At 37.1% G+C, this 21,559-nt stretch overlaps 2 protein-coding genes across 2 annotated transcripts; one reads left to right on the plus strand and one right to left on the minus strand.

The window, feature by feature from the left end:
- The first annotated feature begins 13,435 nt into the window (after positions 1–13,435).
- Positions 13,436–15,598, plus strand: LOC131427232 (uncharacterized). The gene is made up of 3 exons (XM_058590241.1): positions 13,436–14,725; positions 14,782–14,887; positions 14,946–15,598. The coding sequence occupies exons 1-3, from the start codon at positions 13,538–13,540 to the stop codon at positions 15,596–15,598; spliced, it is 1,947 nt and encodes a 648-aa protein (XP_058446224.1). The 5' UTR covers positions 13,436–13,537.
- Positions 15,599–17,015: 1,417 nt separating this feature from the next.
- On the minus strand, positions 17,016–19,411 carry LOC131440218 (cap-specific mRNA (nucleoside-2'-O-)-methyltransferase 1-like). Its single transcript, XM_058611304.1, has 2 exons — positions 17,721–19,411; positions 17,016–17,658 (listed from the first exon to the last, which is right to left on the minus strand). The coding sequence occupies exons 1-2, from the start codon at positions 19,260–19,262 to the stop codon at positions 17,113–17,115; spliced, it is 2,088 nt and encodes a 695-aa protein (XP_058467287.1). The 5' UTR covers positions 19,263–19,411; the 3' UTR covers positions 17,016–17,112.
- Positions 19,412–21,559: the final 2,148 nt, after the last annotated feature.

Genomic DNA, 21,559 nt, shown 5'->3' on the forward strand with positions numbered 1-21,559 from the left:
GGCAGATGATGGCGTGGTTTCAGTGACTGGACCCAAAGCTATTGATCTGCAAAAACCATTGCAAGATACCTTAGATAACTTGTCCGTTTGGGCTGTTCATCTTGGTATCGAATTCTCTGCGGAGAAAACAGTGGTTCGATTCCAAATGCACGTGGGGAGGACACATTAGGTATCTGATAACGAAATGCCAACAAAGAGTAAATTTTCTTCGAACAATAACAGGATCTTGGTGGGGTGCTCATCCGCAAGATCTAATAAAATTGTATCAAACAACGATACTTTCAGTGATGGAATATGGATGCGTTTGTTTTCGTTCCGCTGCAAACTCTCATATTATCAAACTGGAGCGAATTCAGTACCGTTGTTTGCGAATTGCCTTAGGCTGCATGCATTCGACACATACAATGAGTCTTGAAGTTCTGGCGGGAGTTCTTCCATTGAAAGATCGTTTTTGGGAGCTTTCATCACGCCTGCTAATAAGATGTGAGGTGCTTAATCCCATGGTAATTAATAATTTCGAACGACTAGTCGAGCTTCGATCTCAAACAAAATTCATGACAGTATATTTTAATCACATGTCACAGGAAATCAACCCATCAAGATATATTCCTATCCGTGTCAGCATCCTAAGTGCCCCTGACTCAACTTTATTTTTCGATACATCCATGCAGCGCGAAGTGCGTGGAATCCCGGATCATCTACGCTCGGCGGAAATCCCAAAAATATTTTCAAGTAAGTTCAGTCATATTGACTCTGAGAAAATGTTTTACACGGATGGATCGCGAATTGAAGAAGCGACAGGGTTTGGTATGTTCAACAATAATGTTTCGGCCTCATTTAGACTTCAAGAACCTGCATCTGTTTATATAGCAGAGCTAGCAGCAGTTCATTATAGTTTGAGTGTAATCGTCACATTATCTCCAAACCATTATTTCCTTTTCACAGATAGTCTGAGTGCAATTGAAGCCATTCGCTCAAACATGACTGGCAAGACTGAACCGTTTTTCCTGGGCAAAATAAAACAGCGCCTGAACGACATATTGAACAATAATTATCTAATCACTATAGTCTGGGTCCCGGCTCATTGCTCCATTCCTGGCAATGAAAGAGCCGATATTTTAGCCAAACGTGGTGCTATTGAGGGTGAAATCTATGAGAGACCGATTGCTTTCAACGAATTCTATAGCTCGTCTCGCCAAAGAACACTTGCCAGCTGGCAAGCTTCTTGGGATAGAGATGATTTGGGTCGGTGGATGCACTCAATTATTCCGAAAATATCGACAAAGGCATGGTTCAGGGGACTGGATGTGAGTAGGGATTTCATTCGTGTGATGTCCAGACTCATGTCCTATCACTACACGTTAGATGCACATCTCCTTCGAATTGGGCTCTCCGAGACTAATCATTGTGCTTGCGGAGAAGGTTATCGGGATATTGATCATGTCGTTTGGACATGCGTGGAGTATCGTGATGTCAGATCTCAACTAATAAATTCTTTGCGTACCCAAGGTAGACTTTCCAATGTCCCAGTTCGAGACATTCTTGCCTGTCGTGACCTTTCATACATGAAACTTATTTATCATTTCATAAAGAAAATTGGAGTTTCAATTTAATAAAGGCCTCTCTTAAGACTTAGTTCTGATTCCAGCTGCGTCCATGAGTTCAACCAATAGCTAAATTAGAATAAAAATTATGTAATGATACAAACAAACTCGAAACAGTTTATGAAATTATCAACAAAATGTCTGAAAATATCAGCTTATTTTATAATTTATAGAAGTTAATCGTTTGGTTCAATTAATATTTCCGAGTAGATTTCATAATTAATGGCGAGTTACCTAAGATGATGTTTAAGTAATAAGAGGAATATGTTTTAATAAATTAAAATCGTTGTGACTATGTTAGAATTAAATTAGGATAAGAATTTTATGTAAAAGTGATGCTACGGCGAAGAAAAACTTATGTAAACTGCCTTAAGAAATAAACGTATCTATGAAAAAAAAAGGCGGGTGGGTAATGTCAGAGATATAACTGGATGTCGTGAATACGAAAACAAATGACATGTTCCTTAACACTTCCGAATATCAAATAGTTGATCAATTGTATGAATTATGCAAGCATTCCCCTTTTCCACATTTTTCGCAAAAACAAAGAAGGCTTCACTTGATCTCGATTACTGTGAATTTCACACAGCGAAAAGTGCAAGAATCTAACCAAACTGTTCTACATTTGCACTAAACTGAGGATATTTTCTTTCGATTTGCGAACAACACATCCTAATAGTTCTTCAGAAAACTTTTAGAGCCATTAGAACGGCTGATTTTTTATAATGCTTTCCAACGATGCTTATTCATCCATCGAAATGACTGGCAGCTGTGACGTAATCACTCTTATCGGAAGCGAAACTAGCTTTGCAAACGGCACAAAATACATCTGCTCGCATTGGCGATAGAATCCAAACTGATTAGATTTTTGTTAGGAGCTTTCTTTTACGTGATTTCGTTTGTAGCATTTTCACTAATGGGCGGTCCTAACGGCTATAAAAATAGTCGCATACAGAATATTAATGTCGATTATTTTATTTCGCATTTGCAAATTTATTGAAAAAAAACTATCAATATGCTGTAGCGATTCATTTCCAGCATTCAGAAGGGACAAATTGCGTAATTCTCTACGATATTAAACTCGGAACATTTTTCGCAAAAAAAAGCTTCACTTGATCTCGATTACTGTGAATTTCACACAGCGAAAAGTGCACAAATCTAACCAAATTGTTCTTGATTTGCACTAAACTGAGGATAATTACCTGCGGTTTGCGAAAAACAAATCCTAATAGTTCTTTAGAAAAATTTTAGAGCCATTAGAACGGCTGATTTTTTATAATGCTCTCCAACGTTGCTTTTTCATCCATCGAAATGACTGGCAGCTGTGACGTAATCGCTCTTGTCGAAAGCGAAACTAGCTGTGCAGACGACACAAAACACATCTGCTCGCAGTGGCGATAGAATCCAAACTGATTCAATTTTTGTTAAGAGTTTCCTTTATGTGATTTCGTTTGTAGCTTTTTCACTAATGGGCGGTCCTAACGGCTATAAAAATAGCCGCATACAGAATTTTTATGTCGATTATTTCATTTCGGATTTGCATAATTTATTGAAAAAAAACTATCAATATGCTGTAGGGATTCATTTCCAGCATTCAGAAGGGTCAAATTGCGTAATTCTCTACGATATTAAACTCGGAACATTTTTCGCAAAAAAAGGCTTCACTTGATCTCGATTACTGTGAATTTCACACAGCGAAAAGTGCACAAATCTAACCAAATTGTTCTTGATTTGCACTAAACTGAGGATAATTACCTGCGATTTGCGAAAAACAAATCCTAATAGTTCTTTAGAAAAATTTTAGAGCCATTAGAACGGCTGATTTTTTATAATGCTCTCCAACGTTGCTTTTTCATCCATCGAAATGACTGGCAGCTGTGACGTAATCGCTCTTGTCGAAAGCGAAACTAGCTGTGCAGACGACACAAAACACATCTGCTCGCAGTGGCGATAGAATCCAAACTGATTCAATTTTTGTTAAGAGATTTCCTTTTATTTGATTTCGTTTGTAGCTTTTCCACTAATGGGCGGTCCTAACGGCTATAAAAATAGCCGCATACAGAATTTTTATGTCGATTATTTCATTTCGGATTTGCAAAATTTTTTGAAAAAAACTATCAATATGCTGTAGGGATTAATTTCCAGCATTCAGAAGGGTCAAATTGCGGAATTCTCTACGATATTAAACTCGGAACATTTTTCTCAAAAAAAGGCTTCACTTGATCTCGATTACTGTGAATTTCACACAGCGAAAAGTGCACAAATCTAACCAAATTGTTCTTGATTTGCACTAAACTGAGGATAATTACCTGCGATTTGCGAAAAACAAATCCTAATAGTTCTTTAGAAAAATTTTAGAGCCATTAGAACGGCTGATTTTTTATAATGCTCTCCAACGTTGCTTTTTCATCCATCGAAATAATGACTGGCAGCTGTGACGTAATCGCTCTTGTCGAAAGCGAAACTAGCTGTGCAGACGACACAAAACACATCTGCTCGCAGTGGCGATAGAATCCAAACTGATTCAATTTTTGTTAAGAGATTTCCTTTTGTGTGATTTCGTTTGTAGCTTTTTCACTAATGGGCGGTCCTAACGGCTATAAAAATAGCCGCATATAGAATTTCAATGTCGATTATTTCATTTCGGATTTGCATAATTTATTGAAAAAAAAACTATCAATATGCTGTAGGGATTCATTTCCAACATTCAGAAGGGTCAAATTGCGTAATTCTCTACGATATTAAACTCGGAACATTTTTCGCAAAAAAAGGCTTCACTTGATCTCGATTACTGTGAATTTCACACAGCGAAAAGTGCACAAATCTAACCAAATTGTTCTTGATTTGCACTAAACTGAGGATAATTACCTGCGATTTGCGAAAAACAAATCCTAATAGTTCTTTAGAAAAATTTTAGAGCCATTAGAACGGCTGATTTTGTGCAATGCTCTCCACCGTTGTTTTTTTTTTCCAATGCTAATGACTGGCAGCTGTGACGTAATCGCTCATGTCGAAAGCGAAACTAGCTGTGCAGACGACACAAAACACATCTGCTCGCAGTGGTGATAGAATCCAAACTGATTGAATTTTTGTTAAGAGATTTCCTTTTATGTGATTTCGTTTGTAGCTTTTTCACTAATGGGCGGTCCTAACGGCTATAAAAATAGCCGCATACAGAATTTTTATGTCGATTATTTCATTTCGGATTTGCATAATTTATTGAAAAAAAACTATCAATATGCTGTAGGGATTCATTTCCAGCATTCAGAAGGGTCAAATTGCGTAATTCTCTACGATATTAAACTCGGAACATTTTTCGCAAAAAAAGGCTTCACTTGATCTCGATTACTGTGAATTTCACACAGCGAAAAGTGCACAAATCTAACCAAATTGTTCTTGATTTGCACTAAACTGAGGATAATTACCTGCGATTTGCGAAAAACAAATCCTAATAGTTCTTTAGAAAAATTTTAGAGCCATTAGAACGGCTGATTTTTTATAATGCTCTCCAACGTTGCTTTTTCATCCATCGAAATGACTGGCAGCTGTGACGTAATCGCTCTTGTCGAAAGCGAAACTAGCTGTGCAGACGACACAAAACACATCTGCTCGCAGTGGCGATAGAATCCAAACTGATTCAATTTTTGTTAAGAGATTTCCTTTTATTTGATTTCGTTTGTAGCTTTTCCACTAATGGGCGGTCCTAACGGCTATAAAAATAGCCGCATACAGAATTTTTATGTCGATTATTTCATTTCGGATTTGCAAAATTTTTTGAAAAAAACTATCAATATGCTGTAGGGATTAATTTCCAGCATTCAGAAGGGTCAAATTGCGGAATTCTCTACGATATTAAACTCGGAACATTTTTCTCAAAAAAAGGCTTCACTTGATCTCGATTACTGTGAATTTCACACAGCGAAAAGTGCACAAATCTAACCAAATTGTTCTTGATTTGCACTAAACTGAGGATAATTACCTGCGATTTGCGAAAAACAAATCCTAATAGTTCTTTAGAAAAATTTTAGAGCCATTAGAACGGCTGATTTTTTATAATGCTCTCCAACGTTGCTTTTTCATCCATCGAAATGACTGGCAGCTGTGACGTAATCGCTCTTGTCGAAAGCGAAACTAGCTGTGCAGACGACACAAAACACATCTGCTCGCAGTGGCGATAGAATCCAAACTGATTCAATTTTTGTTAAGAGATTTCCTTTTGTGTGATTTCGTTTGTAGCTTTTTCACTAATGGGCGGTCCTAACGGCTATAAAAATAGCCGCATATAGAATTTCAATGTCGATTATTTCATTTCGGATTTGCATAATTTATTGAAAAAAAACTATCAATATGCTGTAGGGATTCATTTCCAACATTCAGAAGGGTCAAATTGCGTAATTCTCTACGATATTAAACTCGGAACATTTTTCGCAAAAAAAGGCTTCACTTGATCTCGATTACTGTGAATTTCACACAGCGAAAAGTGCACAAATCTAACCAAATTGTTCTTGATTTGCACTAAACTGAGGATAATTACCTGCGATTTGCGAAAAACAAATCCTAATAGTTCTTTAGAAAAATTTTAGAGCCATTAGAACGGCTGATTTTTTATAATGCTCTCCAACGTTGCTTTTTCATCCATCGAAATGACTGGCAGCTGTGACGTAATCGCTCTTGTCGAAAGCGAAACTAGCTGTGCAGACGACACAAAACACATCTGCTCGCAGTGGCGATAGAATCCAAACTGATTCAATTTTTGTTAAGAGATTTCCTTTTATGTGATTTCGTTTGTAGCTTTTTCACTAATGGGCGGTCCTAACGGCTATAAAAATAGCCGCATATAGAATTTCAATGTCGATTATTTCATTTCGGATTTGCATAATTTATTGAAAGAGACTATCAATATGCTGTAGGGATTCGTTTCTAGCATTCAGAAGGACCAAATTGAGGAACTCACTACGATATTCACCACTTTTGGAAACATTTTTCTTGAACGATTTGTTGTACAGCAGCAGCTATTTTCTTCTCTTCCTCAGAACGCGTTCTGATTGGCTGGTGTTGACATGGGTCAAATGAGATAGGTTTTTCAATAGTGTACTATTGAAATACTTCAATGCTCTTGCTATACACGTTTAAGTTGAAAAATTTCGATTCTATTGGTAGTTAGATTATATAAATCCTTCCACAGATCACTGAGCTATGAGCTTTCAAAATACGAGAAAGGCAAACGCGCCATATGAATTATCCTCTTTGATACTCGTTTATACCAAACATTTCAGAAAAGTTTAATTTTGAACTATTTGAGATTATGTCACACAACTGAAAATTTTATCATAAAATTGTGATCATATTTCCGATGGCATGTAGCAAAAATTATGTTGATTCGTTAGATACAACAAGAGATATTCACGATCAAAAACTTATCACTCTCTCAGAGGGTAAATTTTGAAAAGGCACCCCATAGTAAAGTAAGTCGTATTCACGACAAAAAAAACTTCTTGCTACTTAGTTCGAACGGCGTTAAACAACCACCTAAGACGATTACGGATGCTAAACTTGCATTGAAATATGACTACGAGCTTGGCCAAAGTTTAACTGATGTTTTTTGGAGGAGATGGACTCGAGAGTATTTGCCGGATCTGACTCGGCGAACGAAATGGTTCGGGGATGGAAAACAGGTAGAAAAAGGAGATATAGTCGTGCTTGTGTGTGAGAAAAAACGTAATGATTGGACAAGAGGAATAATTTCGAAAGTCTTCGCGTCTTCCGATGGACATATACGGCAAGTGGAGGTAAAAACAGCGTCTGGGACTCTGAAACGTGCGGTTTACAAAGTGGCTATATTGGATGTTCTCGGTAAAACTGATGTAGATACCCAGTGTTACGGGTCGGGGAATGTTACTTCGAAGAACCCCCCATCGTGAGCTCATTCGCGAATAAATGCTTCTGACAGCACTGTTGATGAGACAGAACGGTAAACGACGCCATTTTGTAAAAAAGCTTGCTAGGTAGCGGAGGACACTTTCGGATTAATAAATGTTTGAAATACGGCTTATAGCTACGGATAGAGGAGAAACTAAAATGTAAAATCGGTATTATTTTATATGTAATAACACATAATAACGTTATTTCTGAAATACAGCTTTGAGGCAACTCCAACTACTAAATACGAGTTTGACTAAAAGATCTCCAGAAAATCCAACACCAGCAATAGAAATAGCAATATTTTTATTTTCGTTTAACTGAAAATAAATTTGATTTGCATTGAAACGTTAAGGTTAATGAAATGTAAATAATTTAAATCTATACTTTGTCATTTTTTCGCGTATAGTTCTAAAGATATTTAGCACTTCCACAAAAAAAATAAGAAGAAGAAATAATGTTGGTAATGATGGAAAATCCGGAATTCCATCATTACTCGTGTCATTACCGAACTCGTAGACCTTACACGATCATTAAAAGTGTCATTACTTTTTAGTAATGACACTTTTAATGATCGTGTAAAGGCCGCTACCCACTTGTGCGCGGCGGGCAGATTTCCCCCCAGAATTCTGTCAGAATTCCGGCAAAATCTGGCAACAATGCAACAACCGTTTCCGGCAGAGAATTTCGCCTAGCGGTTATAAACGGTTCTGTTTCTGTCGGATTCTTGCCATTCAAGAATGGCAGAACCGTTTTGAATCGGTTCTACAATTTTAGCGTCTTGGTTTCATTTTTTCTTTAAAAAGTACATATGAAAGGTAATAATATATTACCCTTCATAATAATAATTATGGAAAAAGTTTGTTGCCAATAACAGTGCATTCTCACTACCAAACATACCCATATTTCAATCTCATTTAACTCGTCTCAAGATTCGTTTTTTGTATGCACATGCGAGGTTGACGAATATCAAATGAAGTCGAATTAAAAAAAAAAGAAAGAGAGAAATAAACAAGACACATACGGCGAGATAATGACGCAATTTCGCCTGGACAATTTTGACAGCAGCCGGAAGGCAGCCAGCCTTCTGACGGTTGCCAGAATTCCTCACAAGCAGGTAATGACGTTCCATTTTATAAGTAAACAACAGTCTTAAGCAGCCCTTAAGCGGCCCTTACACGAGACAATATTATTTTCAATACAAGGAGTATTGACAATACTATTGATCGTGTAGTGGAAACTTCATCGGATTGACGAAAATATTGTCAAAAAATCAAAACTGCTCATCAATCCGACAATACTTTCTCTCCAGAGAAGAAACGCTTGATTTGTTCGAAAAATGCGGACTCAAGTTACCAAGTCAATTGGATTGACGGTATTGACAATACTTTGGATTGACAATAATATTGTCACGTGTAAGGGCTGCTTAAGGGCCGCTTCCCGGTGGATGTTGTCGACCCGCATAGGCCCGATCATCGGGCCGATTATCGGACCGATTGAGCACGATATAGGGCCGATTGTAGCGCTTCGATCGGCCCGTCATCGGACAATTCTGCACCATTTGCATCAATCGCGTCGACCTAAAAAAGCTTTATGTTTACATTATGTATCTCTAGAGAAACAGAGCGAAGGAATATCAAACAAGGCATTTTCGAGCCGACGACTCCCCGATAGGGTGTGCAAGAGTGTTAAACATTCTTTTGTCTCGATCATGGAGGCTTTAACCTTTAGGTCATTCGCCTCTTAGGGCCAGAAAAACTCTGGCCCTATGTTTGAGGTTGGAAATCCAACCCCGATATATCTTATCACCTGAGTATTGGATATCCGCTCTCTGCTTTGGTATATCTTCACTCTTTTGTTCTACCGATACACTATGTAAGCTCGAAACGCAATCAAAAGCTTTCGTGCACGATGCGTCCGATGTTCGAATTTACTGGGTTTAGACGCGAAATCTACAATTTCAAAGTTGTTATGCGAAACTCAGCTAATGTGTCAAGTTGTGCCTCCGATTGAGTGTATCATATAGTGATTTTCACTGTCGGCTAGAAAAGATTGCGATGCGATAAGATAGCGACAAAATGCCGCAAAGATAGCGAAACTGTCATTCGCATCGATTCAACCGCTTCGAGACCACAAGCCAGAAAAAAATATTTTTTAAATTGACCGTTACAACAACTAACTTCAGTCATAATTAATTCATATTGATAATGCGTATGATTACGGCGTGTGCTATTTATTTGACATAATGTACGATTCAGACGATCCGCCTCCTTCCGTCACCGTCACCGAAACGTCAGCTTCCGTCAAAATTAGTTTAATACTTTCTTTGCCGGAACGTTCACACGCTCCGTCCGTCAAGACGTTCCGTGGCGGTGACGTTACGTGTGAATGGCTCCATAAGAATGCATGTAATTAATGTTGACGGTGCCGGTGACGGAGATTGACTGTGACAAAAGAAGACGGATCGTCTGAATCGTACATAATGATTATTTTGTGCTTAGTATTAGAGATGGTCGGGTATCGGGTATTTTACCCGAAACCCGACCCGTACCCGTACCCGACGGGTTTTTGGTCGGGTACGGGTAAAAATTTTTATTTTCAATCGGGTACGGGTCGGGTACGGGTAAAAAATTTTACTGCTCACTCGGGTACGGGTCGGGTGCGGGTAAAAAAATTTACTGCTCACTCGGGTACGGGTCGGGTACGGGTAAATTTTTTTTTCTGATCGATTACCCGACCATTTGTACTTCACATAAATATGTTTACACGTTGACGAGAATTTTTTATTGCAAAACAGTTCTTCCGAAAAATAAACAATTTGATTCAAGGGGTTTTGACATTTCCAGAAAAAAAAATTCTTTTCTTCATTAAAAAAAGCGATCAATCATAGGTACGTGAAAAGTTATGTGAATATTTTCCGCCCTACTTTGTTTATAACATATTTAATAAGACACACTGCCTTAGCTCTAAGATGTTGCGGTCGGAAGAATGTTGGAGGGTTCCACCGGAGGTGGCAAAGAAGTTCAATTGCTGTAAAAACCACCAGCTACCGTTAACATAGTGGGTGTGGGTTTGTGAGGCTTTCAAAACGGGCACAGTTGACAGATAAATTTAAATCAATATCATAATTCATTTTGCTTTGTAGTAAAAAATTGTAACCAAAAAAAAATTCCTGCGAATGTTCAAACTACTTACACTTGAAGGACTCACTGTTCACCATTTTCAAAATTGATTTTTTCACACCTGGAATACACGTACATTGTTTGATGTTTGGTCAATACACGTAAACGAACTGATGATACTCTATTCATTTTAGGGGATGCTCGCATAAGATTCATTTTCGTCACGTATAATCACAAACGAATTTCCAGACATGACAGTCACGATCTTTTTTTGGCGCACATCTACGGTCCTCCGTGAAACTGGCACCAATGGTGATAAATAAGTTGCACTGCTGAGTTCCCATCATCGCATTCATAATGCAAATGTCAAACCGTGAGAATCCTTTCGATGCGTTAGCTCATTTGTATATATTGAGATTTCATGGCACACTTTGGTCGAAATGATAACAAGCAATTAATCTCGCGCTCTACCAAGCGGTGAGTGCGGTCATTTCAGAAGGTACCGGGAACGGACCAAATTTGTTTAATATTTGTAAGCACTTACATGTCTTTATTATTTGTCTTTGGTATAATATTCAATTAGACATTTGGAACCATTTTACGTGATTTTTCAAGTGATTTGAATGTGAATTTTTATTTGTGTGTCAAGATTATGAGCACGCTTACTTGTGGCTTTAAAGAATCGAATCAAAAGTCACACTGTTTCGTAAAAACCATACCTACCCAAATTGAATACAACGGGTATTACGACATATTGGGTAAATATGCTTCTCGAACAATTTGAGTAGATATTACTCCCTTTTGTTGACATTTGTAAATGAGTATAAAGTACCAAAGACATTGGAAATCTACAGGGTCCGCCATCTAACATTTATTTTTGAACTAGCGGTTATTTCGACATTAGTAACCTCAATGTCACATTCTGCGGAATGTGTGCAAAAAAAACATCTTCTCGGATGAGGCGCATTTTCATCTCGGCGGGTCTGTTAATAAGCAAAACTGTCGCATCTGGGGGACGGAAAACCCGCACGTTATCGTGGAGAAGCCGATGACTCCTCAGAGAGTGACGGCCAGCCGAGGCAGCCATTTGAATGAAATTATATTCCACAATTAACCGGAAGGATTGTACTTTAATATGAAAAAAATAAATTTTGAAATCGAATGAACCGTTTGTGTTTTATTGCATGGTTAAAAAAAAGTTACATGGCGGACCCTGTATTCATGCTTCACAGTGTATTTATATTTTTAAATGTAAACAAGCATTTTAATGTATTTTACTTACCAACTAGAGCCTGATACGGTTCGATATCTAAAACACTTTAATTTTTCCATACTGAATTTTGGTAAAATTTTTACTACTCATTCGGGTCGGGTACGGGTACAGGTAATTTTTAATCGGGTACGGGTCGGGTACGGGTAAAATTTTTTATTTTTTTTCGGGTACGGGTCGGGTACGGGTAATTTTTTTAAATTATTGATCGGGTACGGGTAATTTTTTTAAATTATTGATCGGGTACGGGTCGGGTACGGGTAATTTCTTTAATTTTTGGTCGGGTACGGGTCGGGTACGGGTAAATTTTTTTGCTGATCACTCGGGTACGGGTCGGGTTCGGGTATAAGAATTTCTATACCCGACCATCTCTACTTAGTATGTTCCCTTTTCATGTATACTTTGTATTAATCGACGCCTTGGTTTTCAAAACCTCGTGCTTTAATCGATTGTGCTATTTGTCTACTCTAAAAAGTTGGTCGTCTTTGACAGATATACATTTGTTGATGCTTTCGATGAACAATGAAATAACAATTGTCGCTAAGGAATTTTACCAGTTGAAAATGCAATTGGCCTCAATCCAACAGCCGATTAATTTTTCTTTTGGCTCTAATGCTAGTTAATTTCAATACAACAGACAGCGAAGGTGTTAAAAAACTGTCCAATTTTCTGGCAGCGATGCCAGGTGAAATTTTAGGCGTCTGCGTATTAGAAATGGTCCTATGCGACCCAGCGCTGCCAACTATACCGATTTCTCGGTATTTATACCGATTTTTGGACTCGATACAGGAATACAGATATGCTCTCTCAAAATACCGATATTTCAATTTTCATACAGATAAATACCGTTTTTTAGTTTTTGTGTTGGATTCCATAGGGTTAAATCAGATCGAGCCACCTTTTTTTGGTCGCAAAATCAGTTTCCGCACTAAATCGATGTTTGATTTTTCGAGAAAGATATTGTACAGATAGATTTTTTTCGCCAAATACAGATTTTTGGAAAAAACAGTTGACAGCACTGGCGACCTCAATATTTAGAAGTATGACGAAAAAACCGAACGAAAACCCTACAGTAATAGCAAAAGTCATTAAAATGGATGATTGTTTATAAAAATTTTGAAAATCTGCAAAATAGTCGGCTTAATTGCAAAGTCTGCTAACAAACGAAATTGCAAATTTACATGCCAATCTGCAACCTGGTATCAGTGGTTCTGACGCTCATTATTTCGCAATCCTGCGACGATTCCGTCGCATTCTATGTCAAACTGAAAACCACTATACATTCTAGAGAAATTGAAGCCTGAAGACTTTTTTCGGATTTACTGACTTTTACAACCATGTGTGAAAGTGTTTGAAATTTTTACCTGGTATCTCTGCAAACACTGCACATTTTAGTGTTAAGAATTTTAAATATTTAAAATATTCATGGAAACTCCAGACATTTTGTCAAAATTTACGGGCATTTAAGTTTTCGTCATTCTTTAGTTTTGTTTTGGTCGCTAAATACACTAAACATTATTTTTATTTTTTTTTTAAATTCTGCCTCAGGTGTTTAAAATCGCTGAGCATTTATTTTCGAAACAGCAACAAAATAAACGTGTTTAAAGTGCGAAACAAATAAAATGGATAACTTATCGACTGAGAAAAAAATTAAGAATGGGGATTCTGAAACAGCAATATCTAAAGATTTGCCACAAATTCAAGCACTTCCGATACCATTTGACCATAATCCTTTTGCTGGGTTTGATCCACTTGCTGGCATAAACTGGTTGTATCCAATCGATTTTACTAGTCCAGAATATCTTCGTTTGGTTGTTGAGAAGGCATTATATCACAACTCACTTGTAATTCTCCCAAATCGATACGAGAAAACTTTCGCTACAGCAGTAATTATGTATAATGTACATCGCTGGTATCCGCTCGGTAAAATAGCGTACATTGCTCCGAAGAGAAACTTGATAACAGATCAAATAACCGCTTGCGAACGATTGATGAAGTTCCATTCTACAGACGTGGCGGAAATGGTGATGAAGCCTTGCGATCGACCCAAATTTTGGATGAGTAAACGGATATTTTTCATTAGCTCATATATGATGCTATGCGATCTGAATCGAAATACTGAAGAGATACCGATGATGAATGAAATTAAGTTAGTGATCATAGATGAACCACAAATTGAGACACGATTACACACAAAAATATTGCAAAATTTGATGAAAATTAATAAGAACTTTCGGATCGTATGTGTCTCGACAACTTCAAGTAAAACAGTAGATGCTGGATTTTTGAAACAATGGTTCATTTCAAACATCGAATTACAGTGGGGAAATCCACAAGAAATACCGGACGATTGGTTAATGAACAAGAAAGAGATTACCAACATTTCCACACCTGTTGGTCCTTCATTATCAGCACTACTAGCAGAACTTCGAGACATAGGGCAAATTTATACGAAAAATTTGCACATTGCAAAAACAATTTGCACGGCTAATTTTGAATCAATTTGTGTTGAACAAATTCAACAAGAACAGAACAAATACGAACTAAGCATTCTCACTGGGGTTCTCAAAAAGAATCATTTTGATATAATGTTGAATTTTCATTTAGCACAAAAGATGGTTTTAGGATATCGAATATTAAAGCATGATGGTATTGTATCTCTATTGGAATATTTCCATCGAGAAAATGATGTTTACTTGCAAAACAATCGGCAGCTTGTAGATTTCCTTAAAAAGTTGCACCAGGGAATTTATTACACACCGCACCCTAAATTTCGAACGTTGGAAAATTTCTTGCAGGAGTTTTTTCAGGTGGGTAATTTAAATGATTAGTAGTACATCAAGCTGACTGAAATATTATATTGTAGAGACGCGCCGATGCAAAGGTACTTATTGTTGTTGAACACTTAAACGCAGGTCTAATAATTCACCAATGTCTTCTCAAAATTCCAAACTGTAAACACAAAGTCCTTGGTAAGTTGATGTATATGAATAAATAAAGTAGATCTTTAAAAAGAACATTTCTGCTTAGATATCAACTATGCTAAAGATATTGAAAAGTATCGCAAAGGTGAATTAAACGTTTTAGTTGTTACTGTTTCTATCGAACCAACAATCGACGTTGGTGAAATGGATCTAATTGTATTGTTTAATATGACCAATGACCCGCGTAAATTTTTGGCGCACATCGCTCGCACTCGCGGAAAAAAACCCGGAGCTATTGTTATTCTAACAACGGAAGGATCTGAAAAGCAGGAAGTGCAAGATGTACTCAATACTCGTCGTTCATATCACTTCGAAAATCGCAATATTCTTCCAATAGGAGTGGACCTTTCAAACATGATGATGCCCAACTCACCATCATTAATCCCACCAGGATTTCAACCAAAAGGAAGACAAATTTTTTTCAACGTCCCATCGTCGCGGGATTTTGATTATGAAACACCCACAAATTCTAATGATACTTCCAATTTAGAATTGAAAAATGAACAGAATAACACATCACTTCATGTTGGTGACAAACGGAAGATTGTGGAAGTTTTTTCCGATAAACCGGCTACCTACGATTCTGTCAATGGGCAGACATATTATGAGGTGATTCCCATCAAACAACTTCAATTACATACACAGACAAAATTATGCACGCATGAAAATGTATTACCTGATCACACAGACAACATATAGTCTGAGAACAATTTCATTCAATTTTGTTTTTAATAAAATGTATTTTATATTCTGTAAAGTTCTAGTAACGACGTACTTATAAATGCCAAGACGATGTTCTAATAAAAATGAGTGACAAAAACTTGTTTTGGATAGAATATTTGTACTACTGTAGAATTGACCATTCTCACTATGAAGTCAACAAGTTACTCCAAAAATCAACTTATTAGTAGAGTCGAGTCACGGTGTTATTTAGCGATTTATTCTACTTCGTATTAACGTATTCTGATAAAATCGCGGATTACTCAACTTCCAATCAACGCATTGTTATAAAACCGAATACAATATCTTTTTTTTGGTTCTAAAAAGCAATATCACAGAAAAAATAATGACAAATGCTGAAATGCAATTTGAGCTACGCAAAAATTCGAAGTGAATTCACCAATTTTTATCTCACCCTTATTTATTCCTATTTACAGATTTCAAAATGTTCAAAAGAATTGTTTTTCGTAAAGTTGGATAAACTAAAATTTCCTTTTGTTCCTTTGGTGAAATTTTTCACGTATTTTGTATCGTATATCAAATGCTATACCTAATCTAAAGCACAAAAGAATACGGAGAGCAAAATTTCTAGCATGAAAAACACGATAAACATGGAACTGAATCAAAGAAAATAAAGGCAACATGCACATTGAACTGTACATGTAGGGAAATTGTACCAATAGCAGACCCTGTCAGCTTGGACCGAAATCACTCTTTAGTTCAGAAACGCCATCGCACGGTATAACATAAATAATCGTCACTTAAAAGGTGTTGAGGAACCACATTATTATTTTAATTTATATCTTTTGTTTATACCCGGATTTAACTTAGTTGCGGTCGCACGCCGGTTACATTTATTTTTTTTATTTCACATATAAAATATAAGGAAAACCAGTAAACGGCATTAGTATTCCAAATAACATTCCGTATAAAATTTATTCTGATATTCGATTCGATTTTTATTTATGCGGATTACAGCTTTGTAGGCAAGACGACCCTTTTCCAAATAGTTATCGGATAACTGACTGCATCACAGTTGTTCTCGTAATGTACATCAAAACGATAAGATATATCGTTACCCCTAGATTCTACATCAATTTCATATGAATGTAACATTGTTTTCCATATAGATTTCAATTGAGCCGACCGAATCATTGTGCTGTACACATTTCCACTAGCAAATGAAGCGTTTAAAGCGCTGTTATCCGGACCGTTTCTCGTGAGTGCTGTCATGAATGAACGATCAACGGGCAATGATGCCCCTTCGGTTTTTATAGTCTCACTTCTCTCAAGATTTATTTTCAAATGAGTAAACAAAAAATGATAACACAATATTCAACTAAAATAATTTCAAATAACTAAGAAAATTTGTTTCTTTTATTCCAAATTGCGTATGTTTTACATAAATAGCTTGAATGAAAATCAATGAATAAAAATTTCATTGTGCTAATCAACATTGTCTTTTCAAAATATTCATGAATGAAATCGTAAATCTAGTTTTTTTCAAATTCAGCAATCAATTCGTCAAAATCCATCCGATACACCAGATTACCTTCTTTTTTCACATCGAAACATTGCGAAGAAGAATAGATTTGACAAGTTTTGGTCCATGTCCAAAGATACCGACAGCCAAAAGTTTTTCCGAATTCTAATGTATTTTCTAATATCTTCGCTCCAGTTCTGCTATGCTGTGAATGGCGTAAAAAGAGTAAACCACGAGGAATGTAAAACTTTTTCGGTTCCAATGTATCAAAACTTTGAATGTCGCATCCAATCACTTTGGTGCCGCTGGAAAGTTTTTTTATAGATACATTGCTGAAAAATTCGTCTAAATCCAGCATCGAAAAAAAATGCTTACAACGAACAGGTATGGTTTTTACAACTGTGTTATTTTTAGAGGACAGTGGTCGATTTAAGGCTTTTGCGAATTTTCTGCATAAGATAATTCTCTTAGATAACGGAAAGCTCCGTACATTTAGACCTCCTAACATGATAGCGTCTATAATATGCAACGAATAGATGATCTTTTGTTTATTGTTCTGAAAATAGATGCATTCAAATTAAAAATAAATATTTCAGATAAGTCATGAAATAGTCTCACCTCGATGAAAATTTCCTCAACGATTTCACCATAAAGAATAGTTTTTGGTGAAAGTATCAATTGGTACTCTTTCACTTGTCTCCAATTCTTTTCGATTTTATCGAAAAAATATACATTTCCATTTCCTTTACTAAGGAATATTGTTCGAATATTTTTGCCCTGGTTCGCGGTGACATCTACAGGAATAAAACTCCATTCAAACGGATCACCAAAAGTCTTTGACAAAGGGTGATAAGAGCTTATAATTGTGTCTGGAGTCGCAAAAAGATTAAATGTTTTCATATCTATATATTGGAGTGCATAGTCAGTCGCGATTTTAGTTTCGTCGTTTGTTATTAAAAGCGAATCGGGATTGTGATCAAGCTTCCAAAGGCGCCAAACAGTTGATTGAAGTAGTTGGCGATCAACCGACATTGCTTTGTACGAGCCAGCCGTAGCAGCAATCAACATTTTCAGTCCTTTGATCTGACAACGAGCGAAACAGTCGTTGGAGTTTCGGATAAACCTCAAGAAAGACGTGTCATTTTTAATTACATCTTCCGAAACAATGTGTTGTATGTCGTAGCCAAGATGCTTGTGATCCCATAGGACTCGGTTAATCGAGAAAAGGTAATCGCTGAATGCTTGATCGCGATTCAATCGTTTCTGACAGATTACGTATCGCTCCGAATTTGCAGGACGTGATGTGACTGGTTTTACAATAGAAACTTTTGAATAGCATTTTGATAAAATGTAAATTAAACCAACGCTAAATGGTGTGTATAAATCAAACACCTTCAGAATAGCGTTGCCCTCAGGACGAACCACACTCACTGCCAGTAGAGATAAACACAAATACAACTGCTTGGATATAATTTCTTGGCAACTATTTTTCACGTAAAAACCTCCGTCGCACATGATTAAATGTACACCAAGACGATCTGTTTGGACCATGACGTATTCAATGAAATCTCGAATGTTATTAGGGTCAAAAATGTTTCCGCTATCATTAATACCGTAGAATGGATCTAGTGTTTCCGGAGCACCCATTCGAATCATCTCAGGGTGAAATTCGTAATCACCTTTTGTTGTAAACCCGAAACCTTTTGCATTCCAACCCCCATTACGCCACAACACATATTCACTACAACCTCCTGGTCCTCCAAAAATATCTACAAAATATAATAAATCTTCATCAGAATTATTTCGATCCGATCTCTGACAAAGGCTCCAATCGAACATCGCATCCAAGTTAGCGATCTTGATTGCTGCTCGGGTCATGAATTGCCCTTTCTTAACCTCAAATAAGTTGCTCTTATATCGCGCCTTATCAATTAGTTGTTGGCTTATATCATTCAGCGTAGATTTTAGTTTCAGGATCTCATTTAACAATGCAGCTTCGCAATAATTAGTTTCTTCCGCCATGGTAACTTTCCGACATCCTATTTTGATCCAAGCGTCATGATCGATTTCCACCACCGGGACGGAATGATCGAATTCTAATTGAAAGTTACGAGACTCTACCTCAGCTATGCGTTTTTCAATTTGCTTCACAGTTTGCATCGTATACAGTTCGATCGATAACAAATCTACTATTGAAAAAAATTGATAACAATTAATACATTTAAATCTATACTAAAACTAGTATATAGAATATTTCTTCAAATACACGCTTATAACAAAATACTTTATACCAGAGATGCCAGGTAAAAATTTCAAATATCTGCAGACAGGCTCTGTACATCTGAAAAGAAAAATCTGCAGTCAGCAAGTATGTCTTGCTGGCAGCAATTTCTCTATAAAGTATGACACGCAAAACTGACTTGGCGAGCAAAAAAAAAAAATCACGGAAATTTCAAAAGTCTGTAAATATAGACTGTCAACACCACTGGGAACGTCCGCAAGCCCTGGTGAAAAGCGAGTTGACAGGAACTGAATGGCAACGCTGCTCGCTACTTATCGGTGTGAACGTAAGAGAAGCAAGAAGAAAGTAATTTATGAGCAAGAAACGTGGTTTTTAGATTTCGGAAATAAGTTGATGAAATTATAAGAATTTTGATTTTGGAAACATTAAAATATTCAGTTTGTAAGTAAACATTGCAAGAATTGTGAAATTGAACTAATTATAATATTTATGAAAGGATAGTAGGTGAAGGAAAGGAAAACATTGTTCGGATCGAGAATTGAAAATAGGAGAAGATTACTAAATGTAAACCAGGTAAATTTATTATCACGAAGAAAAAATTAACGACAAATATATTGCAGTTTTGAGCTGTGCGTTACCACGTCTGCTGTAAAAAAGTTTTCTATTTCGGTCGGAACAAAACTCAAAAATTTAATATGTCCTCAAGCGGAGACGAACATAACCTCGAAATAACGGAGTATAACTGTGCCTCTTGCGATAAGCCGGATGATGCTGATGAAAACATGGTGTTTTGCGAGAAATGTAAACAGTGGTACCACTTCAAATGTGTCGGAGTGACTGACGACATTAAAGATCAGTCTTGGAGCTGTGCAAAATGTGCCGCATTGGAACAAACGGAGGAGTCGCCCACCAAAAATGATTCAGAAGAAAAGGGCTCTTCGTCAACGTCAAACCAAAATCAAGAACAAGAGCTTGAAAAGTTTCGAGAAGAGCAACAACAAATTATTTTGTCTCAATTGAAATTAGAACGTAAAAAACGTATGATACAATTGGAATTGGAACGAGAAATGCTGGAAATGAGAAGACTCGTCGACGATGAATTTCAACAGAAGCGGAATCAAATGCTAAAGGAATACCGGCGTGATCGCAACTCGCAGGAAGGTGCAGTCGGTGGAATAAATCCACAAAGGAACAGAAAATTGCGCAATATGCTCACGGATACGTGGAAGGAAAAGGTACAAACCACTAGCGACAAAATGCAGAAGAAAAAATATTCTGCGGATCGTTTGGGTGCGCTTCCAAATAACTCCACTCCCAAAGATACAAAGCAGAGCAAGTCCACGCATAAATTGTTCCCTGCGGTAAACGAGACCGAATCCGACGATGAAAGTACCGAAGAGTTCAGTGAACCAGATTACGATGAATATCGCTCACTGCGTAGCGAACCGAGCTTGTCGAAGGCAATGTTAGCAGCACGAAAAGGACCATTCCAGAAACTTCCGGTGTTCACCGGAAAGCCAGAAGAGTGGCCTTTATTTATAAGTAGCTTCAATAACGGTAACAGTGCATGTAACTACTCTAACCTCGAAAATCTTGGCAGACTGCAAGAATGCTTGAAGGGCCCGGCATTGGAGGCGGTCCGAAGTCGACTTTTGCTTCCCGAAACCGTTCCTCAAGTAATTGAAACTTTAAGATGTTTATATGGTAGACCGGAACATCTACTTCACACGTTGCTGTTAAAAGCAAGGAAGGCAGAAGCTCCTCGTGTCGATAGGTTGCATACTTTTATTTCATTCGGTATGATAGTGCAACAGCTCTGCGATCATATGGTTGCAGCGGAAATGCGGGATCACTTAATCAACCCTATGCTTATTCAAGAGCTAGTTGATAAGCTTCCATCGAGTACCAAACTGGAATGGGTACGGTACAAAAGACAGCAGCGGGAAGTAAATTTGACGACTTTCTCAAATTTTCTATCAGAAATAGTTTCTGAAGCAAGCGAAATATCAATTTACGTAGATATAGCATCAGATCAAACTGGAAAATTTAGCAGAGAGCGAAATGAAAAAAAACGAAAGGAGAAAGAACGCGAAGCCTACGTACACACTCATGTTGGTGTTAATGATCAGTCTCAACTTCAACTGGAGCTTCATAATAGAAGCTCATCCATTAGAGATGAAGCTATAAATCGTAAACCTTGTCGAATTTGCAACCG

The sequence above is a fragment of the Malaya genurostris genome, chromosome 1, assembly GCF_030247185.1.
Source record: "Malaya genurostris strain Urasoe2022 chromosome 1, Malgen_1.1, whole genome shotgun sequence".
NCBI lineage: Eukaryota > Metazoa > Arthropoda > Insecta > Diptera > Culicidae > Malaya > Malaya genurostris.